Source organism: Balaenoptera musculus, chromosome 18 (assembly GCF_009873245.2).
Source record: "Balaenoptera musculus isolate JJ_BM4_2016_0621 chromosome 18, mBalMus1.pri.v3, whole genome shotgun sequence".
In the NCBI taxonomy this organism is placed as follows: Eukaryota; Metazoa; Chordata; class Mammalia; order Artiodactyla; family Balaenopteridae; genus Balaenoptera; species Balaenoptera musculus.
The window spans coordinates 16,938,922-16,954,275 of NC_045802.1; the positions used below are offsets into that span (position 1 = coordinate 16,938,922).

Sequence of the window (15,354 nt, forward strand, 5' to 3'; positions counted from 1 at the left end):
CTCAGTTTTTTGTCCTTAAGTTTCATAGAGGGAAGAAAAGCTTTCTAAATGTGCATTTCTGTATCCTTCGCAAAATGACAGTAAGCACATTATCAGTTGAGTTACTCAGTGTGCCTTAAGTAAAGAACTTTGTGACAAATTCCCCCTATAAATCAATACCAGGAAAGATAAATTGTTTCTCTGAATAAACTGGGGTATTTAAAAATATTGATCAGTGAATCAAGGATGATTCACAACATTCTAGAACTAAAAATGACATTAATGTAATCTAGTCAATCCCACCACTTTTATAGAGAAGAAAACAGGCCCAGAGATGTTAGGAAACCTGCAGATGCCCTGGGCTCCTCGGCATCCAGCCCCCTCCCATCAGCCCCGTCCCTCTGGTCACTGCCCTGTGGGGAAAAGGCAGATGTTCCTTTCACCACACTGAGCTGCCAGGAGTCTTGGCCCTAGATCTGGTCCTCAACCATAGTAGCCAATTTATCCCAGTTGCCTGATAACATCTACTATCCTCTCTTAAAATCATTATTATTTTTCTGGCTGTTTTTAATGGGTATGCTTTACTTGGCTTTTAGTTAACAGATATTTTTAGAAAGCATGATCATGAATTATATTAATTTAAAAAAATGACTGTGTAGAGGAATGTATAAGTTAGTCCTGTACATTTGGAACCTGGAAAGTATTTTCCTATATAAACCATATTAAACATGATGGTTATTTTCTACCGCCAAAGGCCTTAATTCATCATGTAGCTGAAATTCATTCATATGACTCCCTTGGGTTGGCCCATTTATTATTATCACCCTAGGGGGACTTGGTACAGTAAACCTTTATTCCTGCCTATTTGGGGTGAGACTTCCAATGGCAGCAGAGATGAGCACAAAGCACCTTCTATGGGTCCCCTGGCTGTTTCAAAGCTCTCCACCCTCTCCTTCTAGCCCCTGGCCAAGTGAATAATGCCTAGGACCAAGGCAAGTAGTAAAAGGATGGTGTTGAGGGGAAATTGAAAGAAACTTCTATACCTGTATGGAGGTACTATGACATTCAGAGGTATTATGATAGTCAGAATCTTTAGCTCTTATAATACCACAGATATTATTATATATATTTCTAAATATGATGGGAAAACTAAAGTTCAGAGAGGTTAAGTAACTTACACAAGTTAACACTTCATAAAAAGACTATTAACAATCCATTTGCATAGTGAAATATAATGTACATTCAGAAAAGTGTACAGAGATTTAACCGCTCGGTGTGTAAGTGTAAGCACTCGTCAAGTCAAAGCTGAAGCATCAACTCCCTTGAATATGTCCCCTAAGAGTAACCACCCTCTTGACGTATATGACAATCACTTCCTTGCTTTGCTTTATAGTTTTCCCACCTAAGCATGATATTTGGTTTTCCCTGCTTTTTGAATTTTTAAAAGATGAACTCATATAGTGTGTATTGTTTTGTGTCCAGCTTCTTTTGCTCAACATTATTTTTGTACAAGTTTAAATTGCATGAATAGATCACAGTTCATTAAAACCATTGCATATTGAGGATTTGGGGGTTGTCTCCATTTTCCAACTACTTCAAGCAATGCTGCTGTGAACATTCTTTTACATAACTATTGGTCCATATTACTGTTGGATATATAACACTTGGATCTATCTATCTATCATCTATCTATCTATCTAACTATCTATCTATCTATCTAATCTGTATATATCAGGGTATACACCTTTCTGGATCATGTAGTATGGGTTTTTTCAAATTTAGTAGATATTCCTAAACGGTTTTTGAAAGTTGCTGTCCAATTTCATTCTCATGAACAATGTTTGAAATATTCCATTGTTTCACATCTTTGTCAATACCTGCTATTATCACTTTTTTATATCTTAGCTGTTCTGGTGCTTATATAGTGATATCTCAGGGTGGTTTAAATTTGCATTTACCTGAGTACTAACGAGATTGAACACCTTTACATATATTTATTTAATACTTGCATTTCCTATGTTGTGACTGCCTGGTCAAGTCATTTTCTCTTTTTCTATTGGGTTGTGTGCTGATATAAGGGCATTAGAATACTTTAAATCCTTTCACACTTCTTCTGACTTATATGCCGTCATGTGTTGTTGTACATCTTAATTCTATATATATTTTCAAAACCATAAGAACTTATAATCACTATTAACATGCATAATTAATATTTATTTGCAGTTAAGCTCATACTTGCTACTACCTTTATTTTTCATTTTTTCTTGCATCTCAATCCTTCTGTTTGGGATTATTTCCTTTCTTCCTGAAATACATCCTTCAGAATTTCCTTTCGTGTAGGTCTGTTAGTAGAAAACTCAATTTTTGTTTGTTTGAACATATCTTCATTGAACTTCCTTCTTTATGGATATTTTAGCTAGACATAGACTTCTAGATTTTTTAGAACTCATCAAACCAGTAATTTCATTACATTCTGACTTCTTTTATTGCTCTTGAAAAGTATTCCTGTTGGTCAGTTCTTCACAGATAATATGCATTTTTTTCTTTAATTGCTTTCAAGACATCCTCGTTGTCTTTGGTTTTCTGAATTTTCACCATGGTCTGTGTAGGTGTGGCATCCTTTTTATTTGCCTGCTTGGGATTCATAGAACTCCCTGAGTACGTGATTGGTATCCTTCTGTAGTTCTAGAAAATTGTCACCATCTCATCAAGTATTGCCTCTTCCTCACACTCTCTACTTTTTTTTTGGACTCTGATTTAATGTATGTGAGACTTTCTTACTGTAGACTTTTCCTGTTACTTTCTATGCTAAACTGTTTTTCCCAGGTAACGACTATATTTTCAGGAAGCATAACCAGCCCACAGTACAGCAGACTAAATCATAAAGACTTTTGGAAGTACAAATTGAAGGAAGGTAATAACTTTACTAGTTTACAAAATTTTGGCAAATTAATACAGTCCTTGTGGATACAATATAATTTTCAGGCCAAAAGTATCATCTAAGTACCAAATCAAAACACTGTGGTTTTTAGCAGAGCAGGTTATTTTATACAAATTAATATGCCTTTAAAACTATACAATTTCTCCTTTTAAAGTGAGTTCCTTCAAGCAAGCTTTTGAGGGTAACTACAGTAGAGCAACTGTGTGCACGTAAGAGGTGGTTCTTCTTTGTTCTGAGGTTGGTCCCAAGCCAGATAGAATGCCAGTGTGGGAAAAGCTTTAAAATCCTACCTCAAGGAGAGTAACTATGCCAATACCAATTTCAAAATACATTTTCAAAAATTGTTAAATTTTCACCGGTTACTGGACCCTCAAAATTAGATGAATATTTTGAACTACACTAATTTTGGATGATCCCTTTTATATAAAAGTCCTATACCTCTTTGTTTTGGTCAAAAAGCATGTAGCCTTTCTTTAGGTTATTAAAAAAAATCTACCTAAAATGTAGTTGTATTTTTAAAATAACAAATAAATACATTGCCAGCTAAAAGACACCTGGGAGACCCAGTGCTATATACCAATTTTCATTATCATTTCTCTACAAATGCTGCAGCTGCCATGGGTGTCCTTATCTTCCTCTTGCTGAAGCCGTCAACCCTTCAATCTTGGCATTTAATTTATGCATTACGCATTCCATTGCATCTCAGCCTTGATTAGCACTTGAAGATATCGTACTTGCCATAAATCGTTCTGCGTAACTGCTGAGACTGACTCCTTTCAGTCATTATGACTTTTTAAGTCAAAATAGTTTTTTCCTGGGTCTTGAGGATGTGGTTTGTATATGTCTCCCAACTACTGAAACCATATTTGTAAATGCAATATTAGTAGATTTAAGTTCCGTTATTTTCTTTATAAGATCAACTATATATTGCACATATGTTTTGGTTCCTGCTGCACCAATAAGTGAATTTACAATGGAAGGCAATTCCCACTCTGTCCTGAGAAGTCTATGGCTATGCAACTTTCCAGAAGGATCTATATGTCTGTCCCATACATCAACTCTAAGCATACTTGGGTTCCTAGGGTTTGGGTATATCTGCCTTGCAGGTGTTGTAACAGTTTCCCATGGATAGTAAAAGACATGCTGTGAAGTCCAGATCATCATGGTGGTGGTGACCTGTGTGATGTTCAGGCAGTGCTAGGGGACAATGAGGCAAAGAGGTGATACCTGCCCTCACCTCCTCATCCCCCCTAACCATTGAAGCTGGTACCTCTATGCTATGTTTTTTAATGCTGTATTCTCCAGTTCACTATGCTGTATTCTCCAGTTCACTAATCCTCTTCAGTGTTGTCTAATCTGTTATTGAACCTATCCATGTAGTTTTAAACTTTATTGCATTTTTATTTTTATAAAACTCTATTTTTGTCTGCTTTATCATTTTTATATGTTTTCTGTTCCTTCAGAGATCCTGAAGTTTGTCTTTTCTTTATTCAAACATAGTAAACATGATTATTTTAAAGACTCTTCGGTAATTCCCATATCTAAGCCTTGTGAATCTGTGTTATCTCTTGCTTCTGCTGGTTCTTCTTAGTTTCCTTGTGTGCTTAGTTATTTTTGACTGGATACTGGATGTTTTATTCGAAAAAAATGTAGGAATTACATTTAATTCCTTAATTAATTAAGAAAACTTCATCCAGATAGGATTTGTCATTGCTTCTTCCAGGCACCAGGATGCTACCAGCTTGGGATCAACTTAAATCAAGTTCAAGACTTGAGATTCACCTGATGACCCAGAAATAAAGCTCAAGTGTAATTCCATGTGAGGACTGACCTATTCCTGGACCAGCCTTAGCCTGTAGACCCTTTAAGGTCTCAACTATTGTGGGGAGAGTTTCTTCTTATATCCCCATAATGTTTACATTCCCAAGAAGAATGTTCTGGCTTAGGCTCCTATCCTCAGGGCAAAGATGTCTTTTTTTTGCCCCTTTTATTCCTGAATTAAAATTTCTTTTCAGTTTTTATAATTCCCTATTATCTTGTCATCTCTTAGTTTTTAAAAAAAATATTTTGTCCAACAATTTTTTGTGGTTAGCGTTGGTTTGAATAAGATTGATACTGGAAAGAAGGAGTCCTCTTGGATATATTTTGAAGGTAAACCCAGTAGGACTCTGTGACTGAGTGGAGGAGGTACATAACAGAAAGAGGAGTCGAGGATGACTGGGAGGTTTATTACTTGATTGTTTAAGAATGGAGAAGCCAGAACTTATGGTTACCAGGGGGGGAAGAGTGGGGGAGAGGGATAGATTGGGAGTTTGGGATTGACATGTACACACTGCTATATGTAAAATAGATAACCAACAAGGACCTACAGTATATAGCACAGGGAACTCTGCTCAAAATTCTGTAATAACCTAAATGGGAAAAGAATTTGAAGAAGAGCAGATACATGTATATGTATGAGTGAATCACTTTGCTGTATACCTGAAACTACCACAACATTGTAAATCAACTATACTCCAATATAAAATAAAAATTTAATAATAAGAAAAGAATGGAGAAACTAATAACTGAGGTGAGAAAGACTGAGGAAGGAGCAGGTGGAGGAAGGAGCAGGAATTTATTTAGGGGCATGTTAAGGCCCCTGAGAGTCACGCAGGTGGAGAAGTTGAGTAGGCAGCTGAGTATATAAGCCTGGAGTTCAGGAAAGAGGTTAAAGCTGGACAGAGAACATTTGGAGCCCTCAGTGTATGCATATACTTAAAATTGTGAGATTGGTTGAAATCACCAAGGGAGTAGATACAGATCGAGAAGAGGTTCAAAGACCTAACAGACATTCAGGAAATATTCATTCTCTCCCTTCCTTCTCCTGAAGCACTCAGTAGGTATGATGTATTGCCAGATATAAAGATGGAAAGTTTTTCTTTTTTTTCACTAATGACTAATATAATAAATGAAATAAGGTTTCCCTGGTGGCATAGTGGTTAAGAATCCGCCTGCCAATGTAGGGGACACGGGTTCGAGCCCTGGTCCGGGAAGATCCCACATGCTGCGGAGCAACTAGGCCTGAGCGCCACAACTACTGAGCCTGCACTCTGGAGCCCACGAGCCACAACTACTGAGCCCGCAAGCCACAACTGCTGAGACCCATGCACCTAGAGCCTGTGCTCCGCAACAAGAGAAGCCACCGCAATGAGAAGCCTGTGCACCGCAACGAGGAGTGGCCCCCGCTCGCCACAACTGGAGAGGGCCTGCGTGCAGCAACGAAGACCCAATGCAGCCAAAAATAAACAAATAAATTTTAAAAAATAAAAATGAAATAATTTAGACAGGAAGAATTTGTCACCATGTCCTGTTGCCCTACTTCCTTACTATTGTCCCAGCCTTCCCCCTCTCCCTATCCCCACTGCACTGCCTTTTCTGGACTCAACATTTCTAAGCTGTGTTACCTCCCAGCCTCAGAGAGGGTCTTCCTGATTCTAGCCTTTCTCATGTTTCCTCTACATCAGGACCAGAGCAATCCTCTTACAACCCAAGGGTGATTGCTGACTGTCTGATTTTGAAATGGCAGTCATAGTTTAATATTTATTTATATCATTTTTACCAATTTAGATGAACAAGACTATACTAGTGACAAGGGTTTCATAAACTGAGGAAACAAAGCAAAATTTGCCAAGAATATACGAGTGAGAGTATAGCATTTTGGGCAAATATTTCCTATTCATTGCAAATCATGTGTGGCAATTAGGAAACAGACTGTAAATAAGAACAGGAACCTTTGTCAGTCCTATGCTCACTCACCAGTCAGTTTTTGTTCTATACATACTTTGATCTCCAGAATAAAAGGGCCTGCATTTTCCTGACTCACAGTCAGAAGAAAAGGAGTTGGTTACTCAGGAAGAATGCAAATCTCTGCAAAGAGGTCCTTTGAAAATAAAACTTATTTTTGCTTCCCAGGGATAAGTTGGATGTAGGCCTGAGTGAAGACAGGAGAGTAAAGTGGATGACCTTTCATTTTCCTGGACAATATTGATTTAATTTTGGAGTCTATTTCTGCAATAATTCATTAGGGCAGAGGAATTATATTCCTTTTCATCAGTTTTGTTTAAAATTCAATGATCCAGGCTATCTCCACCTCACTCTATATCTTTATATCTTTTGGTCCACATGGAAGCTAGGTCAAAATAAAAGACAAATATGAAAATTATCAAAACAAAATGCTGCTCTTTCCGTGCCTAGTGCAGCCATGGCTCGTGGTCCCAAGAAGCACCTGAAGCGCGTAGCAGCTCCAAAGCATTGGATGCTGGATAAACTGACTGGTGTGTTTGCTCCTCGTCCATCTACCGGTCCCCACAAGCTGAGGGAATGTCTCCCCCTAATTATTTTCCTAAGGAACAGACTTAAATATGCCCTAACAGGAGATGAAGTAAAGAAGATCTGCATGAAGCGTTTCATTAAGATTGATGGCAAGGTTTGCACCGATATAACTTACCCTGCTGGTTTTATGGATGTCATCAGCATTGACAAGACTGGAGAGAATTTTCGTCTGATCTATGACACCAAGGGTCGCTTTGCTGTTCATCGTATTACACCTGAGGAGGCCAAGTATAAGTTATGCAAAGTGAGAAAGATCTTTGTAGGGACAAAAGGAATCCCTCATCTGGTGACCCATGATGCTCGCACCATCCGCTACCCTGATCCCCTCATCAAGGTGAATGACACCATTCAGATTGATTTGGAGACTGGCAAGATTACTAATTTCATCAAATTTGACACTGATAACCTGTGCATGGTGACTGGAGGTGCTAACCTGGGAAGAATTGGTGTGATCACTAACCGGGAGAGACATCCTGGTTCTTTTGATGTAGTTCATGTGAAAGATGCCAATGGCAATAGCTTTGCCACCCGGCTCTCCAACATTTTCGTTATTGGCAAAGGCAACAAACCATGGATCTCTCTTCCTCGTGGAAAGGGTATCTGCCTTACCATGGCTGAGGAGAGAGACAAGAGACTGGCAGCCAAACAGAGTAGTGGATAAAATGATCTCTTAAGTGACATGACTGGGAAAGTCTTTTTACTTATGGATAATACTACATAATTAAAAGCCTCTTTAGTGTTAAAAAAAAAAAAAAAAAAACCAAAACGCTGTTTCTGACTCACAGATGTAGAGAAGACACTTGTGGTTGACAAGGGGGAGGAAGAGGTGGGGGAGGGATGGATTGGGAGTTTGGGATTAGCAGAGGCACACTATTATATATAGGATGGATAAACAAGGTTCTACTGTGTAGCACAGGGCACTATATTTAATATCCTGTGATAAACCATAATAGAAAAGAATATGAAAAAGAATGTATAACTGAATCACTTTGCTTTACAGCAGAAATTAACACAACTTTGTAAATCAACTATACTTCAATAAAAATAGATAAATAAATAAATAAATTTTTAAAATGCTGTTTTTAATGTAAGCCCTTCAGAAGAAGGGTTTATGACCAATGCAGATCCTTACTATAACTGAAATGCATTTAGTGCTTACTTAGGGCCAGGCTGTGTGCTAAGCCCTCTGCATAGATGATATCATATACCCCTCACCACAACCCTTGGGGGCAGTACTTTTATTACCCCCATTTTAGAGATGAGGCACGGAGCAGGTAAGTAACTTGTTCAGAGCTAATAAGGAAGCAGTTGAATTCCAGAGCCCTTGCATCTAACCTCTATGCTGTTAAGTCCTAATGGATGGATACCTACCCACAGTAATACTTCAGTTATAGTGATTACATATAGTTTTCAGACACTGAGGACCAGTGATGCAAAACCTAGGTCAGCATGCGGTACAGAGGGTGCAAACACACCTTGATTTCTAATGGATTCTTTCTCAAACCCTTTCCCTCAGAACTCCTTCATCATTTCATATTCTTGGCTGTTTGGCCTCATCCCTTACCAATATGTTTTCCTGTCTTGATTCCTGAAATTCTGCAGCATACTCGACATTGGTTTCAACGGATACTCTGGCTTTTCGGGGAGTAGGAGCTGGGAGCAGAATGGACTTTCCTTGCACAAGAGATGGGAGAACTTGAGTGAAGTCTTGAGTAGGAGAGGAGGGGGGATTAGGGAGAGGAGTCTGTGGGTTAGGCACTAGGAGTGAGGAGGGTAGACCCTTCTTTGGGGAGGTCTGGACTTTGGAGAACAGTAATATTTTACCATATGCAACCTTTTTTGTGTGTTTCCATAACATCTTCACTAATGAACTCAGATGTGATGACATGCTTAAACAATTTGATTTCCTTTGGAAACTGCTGAAATGCTGAGTTGATATTTTGGTTGATTTCGGCCTGAATCAGGGTCAACAGGCATGGATGAGGGAATACAAGTCTGACAGACAAAAGATTTTTGCCCAGACAGTGGGAAATTGGCATTCGGGGTGTCAAATATGGACAATTCCTGATGATGGCCTAGTGCAGGGTCTGACCATGGGAGAGGTGACTGAAAGGGAGTGGCAGTGCAGGTCTTTGGAAGTGAAGACACTGAGGCAGAATTCATTCATAAGAACCCTCACACTCTGATTATCATTGCTTGCTCCCTACTGCTATCATTATAACAAGCCAATCACTGTTTTTGTGTGTTTTCAGTTTCCTGCATCTATCAAAATATTCAGATGGAAAGTGGAAAATTGAGAATCCTCAAGAAGATGGTTTGAGTAACACCAAGCATCCAGCACTGGGAAGATAAAATGTCAAGGTGATTGATGAATCACCTTTATCTAGACATTTTGAAGTCAAGTAGGAACAGCCAGAAAGTGGATATTGGCAGACAATTTCCTAGGAATGAAATCTGAAGTTGGAATAGGTCATTGCATCTAACCTGAGAGCCTACAGAAAATGGGTCTCCACATTAGCCCAGAATTAAAGCTGGCCCAGATAAAAGCCTGGGAAGACTGTCAAAAGAAAAATTTTGAAAATTTAGGTAGCAGGAGATGAATGGCAAGGTCACAGCTAAGATGAAATAGCCTTGGAAGTAAAACCTACATGGGAAGCAAAGGTCAAGAAATACAGGAGGAAAAACTCAGGGCACTTTAGTGGTGCAGACCTGTGGGGAATACGTTTCTGAAAATAAAATAAAATGAGACATCAAAGAGGCCTTTACGGGCTTCCCTGGTGGCGCAGTGGTTGAGAGTATGCCTGCCAATGCAGGGGACACGGGTTCGAGCCCTGGTCTGGGAAGATCCCACATGCCGCGGAGCAACTGGGCCCGTGAGCCACAACTACTGAGCCTGCGCGTCTGGAGCCTGTGCTCCGCAACAAGAGAGGCCGCGATAGTGAGAGGCCCGCGCACCGCGATGAAGAGTGGCCCCCGCTTGCCGCAACTAGAGAAAGCCCTAGCACAGAAACGAAGACCCAGAATAGCAATCAATCAATAAATAAATCTTTAAAAAAAAAAAAAAGAGGCCTTTACAAGTTGAAGCCTTATGCTTACCTGCAGTCAAAGATAAGATTTAAATTTTATTGGAGCAAAGTACAGATGAAGAATAAATCAAATTTAAGTGCACGATAACATTCTTAATGAAGTAGAAGTCAGAATTTTGGATAATAGCAATGGAGAAAAGAGGATCCAGTTCCGTTGACCATGTTCTGCAGTTGCTTCTTGGACACTAATGTGCATAGACTCACGTGGGGATCTTTGTTGCAGAGTTTGATTCACTATGTCTGCAATGGAGCCATAGCGTCCTCATTTCTCAATTGCTCCCAGGTGATGTCAGTGCTGCTTGACCTTAGACCACACTGTGAGTGACAGGGCTGTAGAGCAGAGGTTTCCACACCCGGATTCCCAAGAAAGCTCCCCAGGGAATACTGATATGCAGCAGGATTTTGGAAACAAATCTATTGAAAAACTTTTTGGAAATGAATGAATGCAAAAACAGAGGAATCAGGACCATCATGAAGCTTCTTCAAATAAAACTTTTTTTCCCAACAACATGTGGAAAACAATATCATGGATATTTGTATAAAAGATCTAAAGCAGCCATCAAAAATTTGGGGTGGATGTGGTATGTTTTTAATAAATTGTGCAGTGTTTGTTTTAAAGATGTTGAAAGCCTGGAGCGGATCACAAAGGGTAGATGAAATGAGTAAATCTACAGACATGTTAACACTTTGTAGCTTCTTTAATCATTCTTTTAATTGGTTGGATAATAAATGTGGCCAGTAACTTCTAGGTATTCAAGGAGCTAGAAAGAGAGAAAGAGAAAGAGAATCTGAGTGCATGTGTGTATAAGTATGCATGTGTGTGAATGTTGTGTTTAAAGGCATGCAAGAGTGTGTGTGTGTGTGTGTGTTCACTGAGAAGCCAGGGCCAAGAAATGCTGACATCCAGCATGTGTCACATCTTACATTACATTCAGGTGGTGAAAACATGAGGCTCTTCAAGCACCTACTCTCTTACAACTTCACCAGACTCTTACTGTAATTTTTGTAGACTCCTGTATCTTTCAAGACTCAATAGGATTCCATCTCTGCTACATCCAGTTTTGTCCCTTTTAGTAAAATGTAATTAGATGCAAATACAAATCACAACTATTGTCAGAATTCAAATGGGTTCTGATGAGAATTAACATGTTCCATTCATAGAAGTACTGATTCAGAGCACACAATAAGGCAAAAATTCAAGATTAGGCAGAAACCACTCATTTCTCAAGCAGAAATAGCCATATTATATTCATCTTATAGAGATTAGAATTTTGCAATCCAGATATCAGAGCTTTATGCTATAAATGATTTCTTATCCTCCCTCTCAAATCTTACCCTCCATAATGACAATTGAATAAATGAATATGTGACAGAATTAATTGAATGCTATTATCTTCACTTTATGGTTTTAATTTTGGATCTAGTCTCATTAACACAATTATCCAGGAAAGCATTATGTTAAACAAACACACTACTGTGATGTACTGTATGTATTAATCAGAATTTTTGTGTTTGCTAGTGACGAACTCAACTCACACTGATTTAAAACAAAGGAAAATGAACTTATTGATTCATGTAACTGTAAAATTGAGGTACACTTTGGGTATAATTGGAACCAAAGAGTCAATTTTTCAATCTCTTTATTTTCTTCTTCTGTTTCTTTTGAGCGTTGGCCTTATTCATTCCCATAACAGAAAGTTTTTTCTAGTCAAGGAAGGTGTCTCAAAGCAGCTTGAACTTATAGACTTTAGGACTCAAGATCCCAGAAGAAGAAAAAGAATCTTCTCCCATACCCATGGCAAAAAAATCCTTGGGGAAGATCGTGATTCAGCCTGGCTTACATTACCATCTCTGAAACCATCATTATGAGCATAGGGCTGGAGCCCTACACTGGCCACACTTGGGTCACATGCCCATCTCTGGGACTAAAATGTGGCCGGTATTGTTCCCATCTTGACAACTTTGAATATAAGAAGGACGTTTTCCCTGAAGGAAGGGGCGATAGGCAGACTGATAATGTATTTTCACTCTATATTACAGGTCTAGCTTGAATGGTAGGTAAGATGAGACTCATGGGGGTGCTGTCGAGGACAGGAAGAGAAGTATTTGGACAGGATACAGGGAAGTTTAACGGACAAGACATATAAACAACAGAGGAGTCTCAAATTAACACGTATGTTTGTATAGGAAGACTTATATCTCTTGCTAGTGGACTTCAGACAAGCTATCAAGGCTACAATGTCCTGTAGTAGAATATAAAGTTATCTGGCTGCAGTGGGTGGTCTTAGGAGATTTAACAAGCATGAAAGCATTTATTATTAAGTGCAGAAATAGTTCATAATGATGTGGGATCTTGGATCTAAAATTAACCCCAAACATCTTTAAAGCATGATTATCACGATTGTATGTTTTGTCAGGAGATCAGCTGAGCTGTAGAGAGCTGGAACTGTCAGGTGTTAGAGTGACTAAAGCAACAAGCCAAAGTGAAAGTAACAGTGAAGCCTTTCATCACTTGCTGTGATAGTATAAGCAAGAGGCCAAACCCAGAGAACGCACTAACTCCCCCCTTCCCCATCCCATTTCACTTTTCCCCATGGAATGCATGCCTGGCAGGTTCAAGCGCATCAATGCAGACTTGGGGGTGGTCTCACTGTTGAGGGAGCCCCAAACACAAGGTTCCTGAAGTTTTATGGCTCCTATAGTTTTATGGATTGTATGTAAACATGATCAGACTCATGTTTAATCTGTGTGCTGGAGGGAGGGAGGAAAGGGAATGCTAGAAGTAGAAAAGACTGGATACTGACTCAAGTCAACATGTTCCTCTGTCTTTGGTATGTCCTGTAAATTGGTAGTTGGACCCAAAGTCTTGATCAGACACACGTTTAATCCTTTTGGCAACACTACCGGGTAGTACTGTGTTCTTTTTCCCCCACCCGCAGGTTATTGAAATATAATAGACATATAACGTTGTGTAAGTTTAAGGTGTGCAATATGTTGATTTGATACACTTACATATTGCAAAATGATTACCACCCCCCTTTAATACAAATTGCCATCCAGAAATATTGTACCAATTTAATTCTCAATAGCAGTCCTTGCAAATGCCAGTTCTTCAGCATCATTTCTAGGAAAAGACATTACCTGGTTTTTAAATCCTGGCAATTTTGGGGAAAAAGATACTATACTGTTGTTTTAATTTGCAATTTTTTGCTTACTAGAGAGCTTAACAATTATTCATGTATTTATTAGTCTTTGTATTTCTTTTACAACAAATTACATGTTCATGCTTTATGCTCATTTTTCCATACAGGTTGTAGTATCATCCATATTGATTTATTCCATAGTATTTATATATTAAAATTATTAATCATTTGCCTGCCATATTAACTGTCAGTATTTTTCTTGCCTGTTATTTATTGTTTAATTTGTTTGTCATTCCTTTATATCAGGTTTTGAAAATTTATATAGATGAGTCTATAATGTTTTTTCTTTGTATCCTAGAGTTTTATTCTTAGAAAGCCAATTTCCTCTTAACAAATATGATACATCACTACCTACTGTTTCTTCTCATTATGTTTACATTTTAACGTTCATCTCAATTCATCTACAACTTATTTGAGTATGTCTTGTAGAGTGATGATCAATCACCAATTTTTTTTCAATCACCAATTTTGCAGATCATTTATTAAGTATATCCTTTCCACACTGTGTGGCTGTGGAATGGAATGGAATGGAATGCCAGTAGGAGAACAAAGACAAATGAGCAGACAGCATCTACAATAAAAGCCAAGTGAGAAAGTATTCACATGAACCCCCAAATGCAAGTGGGTTGGCATGAATTAGGTACAGAAACCTTACCTGCTTGAGATCAGCAACTACACAGGCGGTAATGGAAGGAAATCAAAGGGTTTTCTGAGCGTTCTGGGAGCTAAAAACCTCAAAACTGCTCCCACATTTTCACAGGAAAGTGCAGTTGGCTGTTCTGAGAACAGAAAAACTTGAAGAATATTTCCCAATCTTCACTTTATCGGTGAGTGCTAGCATGGATTGGATCTGTGAACTCTCAAAACTAACAAACTACAGCTCCCTTGCAGGACAAACCTGTGCTTTTAGGAGAAACTGCTGAGTGTGGAATCCAAATTGAGCAGGATGGAGACAATAAGTGCAAAAGAAAACACCTGTGGTTTATTTGGGATTGGGTTTCAGGGAGCAGGAGAGTGGCACTGATAGAGTGAACCAGGAAAATCCAATATAAGGATGCTGTAATCAGTTGACTACCCCATAGGAAACTGGGTCCCAATTCCACCAGAACTTACTGAGGAATTTATTGTGATTTATGATACGGCCTATAATACGCTCAATTTTCAAATATGTTTCCTGTGCATTCTTCAGAGATATATGGAGTGAAGATTTTTTTCTCAAAACTCTTCTGTCAATTCATTGTAAGCCTCTTTAGCAACTGCCATTACAGGATGACTTGATCAGATTTATTTTTTGCTGTGAAGCTTAATCAAGAATACTGAAGACCTGTAGATTTGTTGCAGCTGATGGGCGTGCGATGGGGATGGCTAAGGAGGGAATGCTGGATGTGGAAGTTGCTAGATGCCACATTCAGTTTCTGACAGTTAAAGCAAGCAAAGGACAATAATTCAAACAAGACAATTTTAGAAGATGGATATGTATAGATGATGAATATATAGATATATATATAATATAGATAGATAAACTCAATGTATTATGTATTAAATTAAAAATTAATAACAAATGTGTCCAGCACTGGCCTTTTAAGTGTATTCTAGTAGATATTCAAGTTTGGAGAGTGAAATAGACACTGCCTACAAAATCACAACTGTCAAAGTACTGATTATTGATTAGGTTGCCAGGAGTGTCAGTGCTAAGAGGAATCTGCCCTGGCCTCACTACTGCACAGGACAGCCATATATGTATATGGCTATTATGTACAACAGTGATTAT

At 38.6% G+C, this 15,354-nt stretch overlaps 1 protein-coding gene and 1 pseudogene across 1 annotated transcript; one reads left to right on the forward strand and one right to left on the reverse strand.

Moving 5' to 3' along the window:
* Window positions 1–3,509: 3,509 nt before the first annotated feature.
* Window positions 3,510–4,084, reverse strand: LOC118883949 (annotated as a pseudogene).
* A 3,060-nt stretch (window positions 4,085–7,144) lies between these two features.
* LOC118884193 (40S ribosomal protein S4, X isoform-like) lies at window positions 7,145–8,009 on the forward strand. The gene has a single exon (XM_036831651.1). It carries the CDS (start codon window positions 7,164–7,166, stop codon window positions 7,953–7,955), a length of 792 nt encoding a protein of 263 aa, XP_036687546.1. The 5' UTR covers window positions 7,145–7,163; the 3' UTR covers window positions 7,956–8,009.
* The last annotated feature ends 7,345 nt before the right edge of the window (window positions 8,010–15,354 follow it).

Excerpts from the sequence above, each read along its gene's own strand:
- LOC118884193 (XM_036831651.1), top strand. The coding sequence starts at position 7,164 with ATGGCTCGTGGTCCCAAGAAGCACCTGAAGCGCGTAGCAGCTCCAAAG.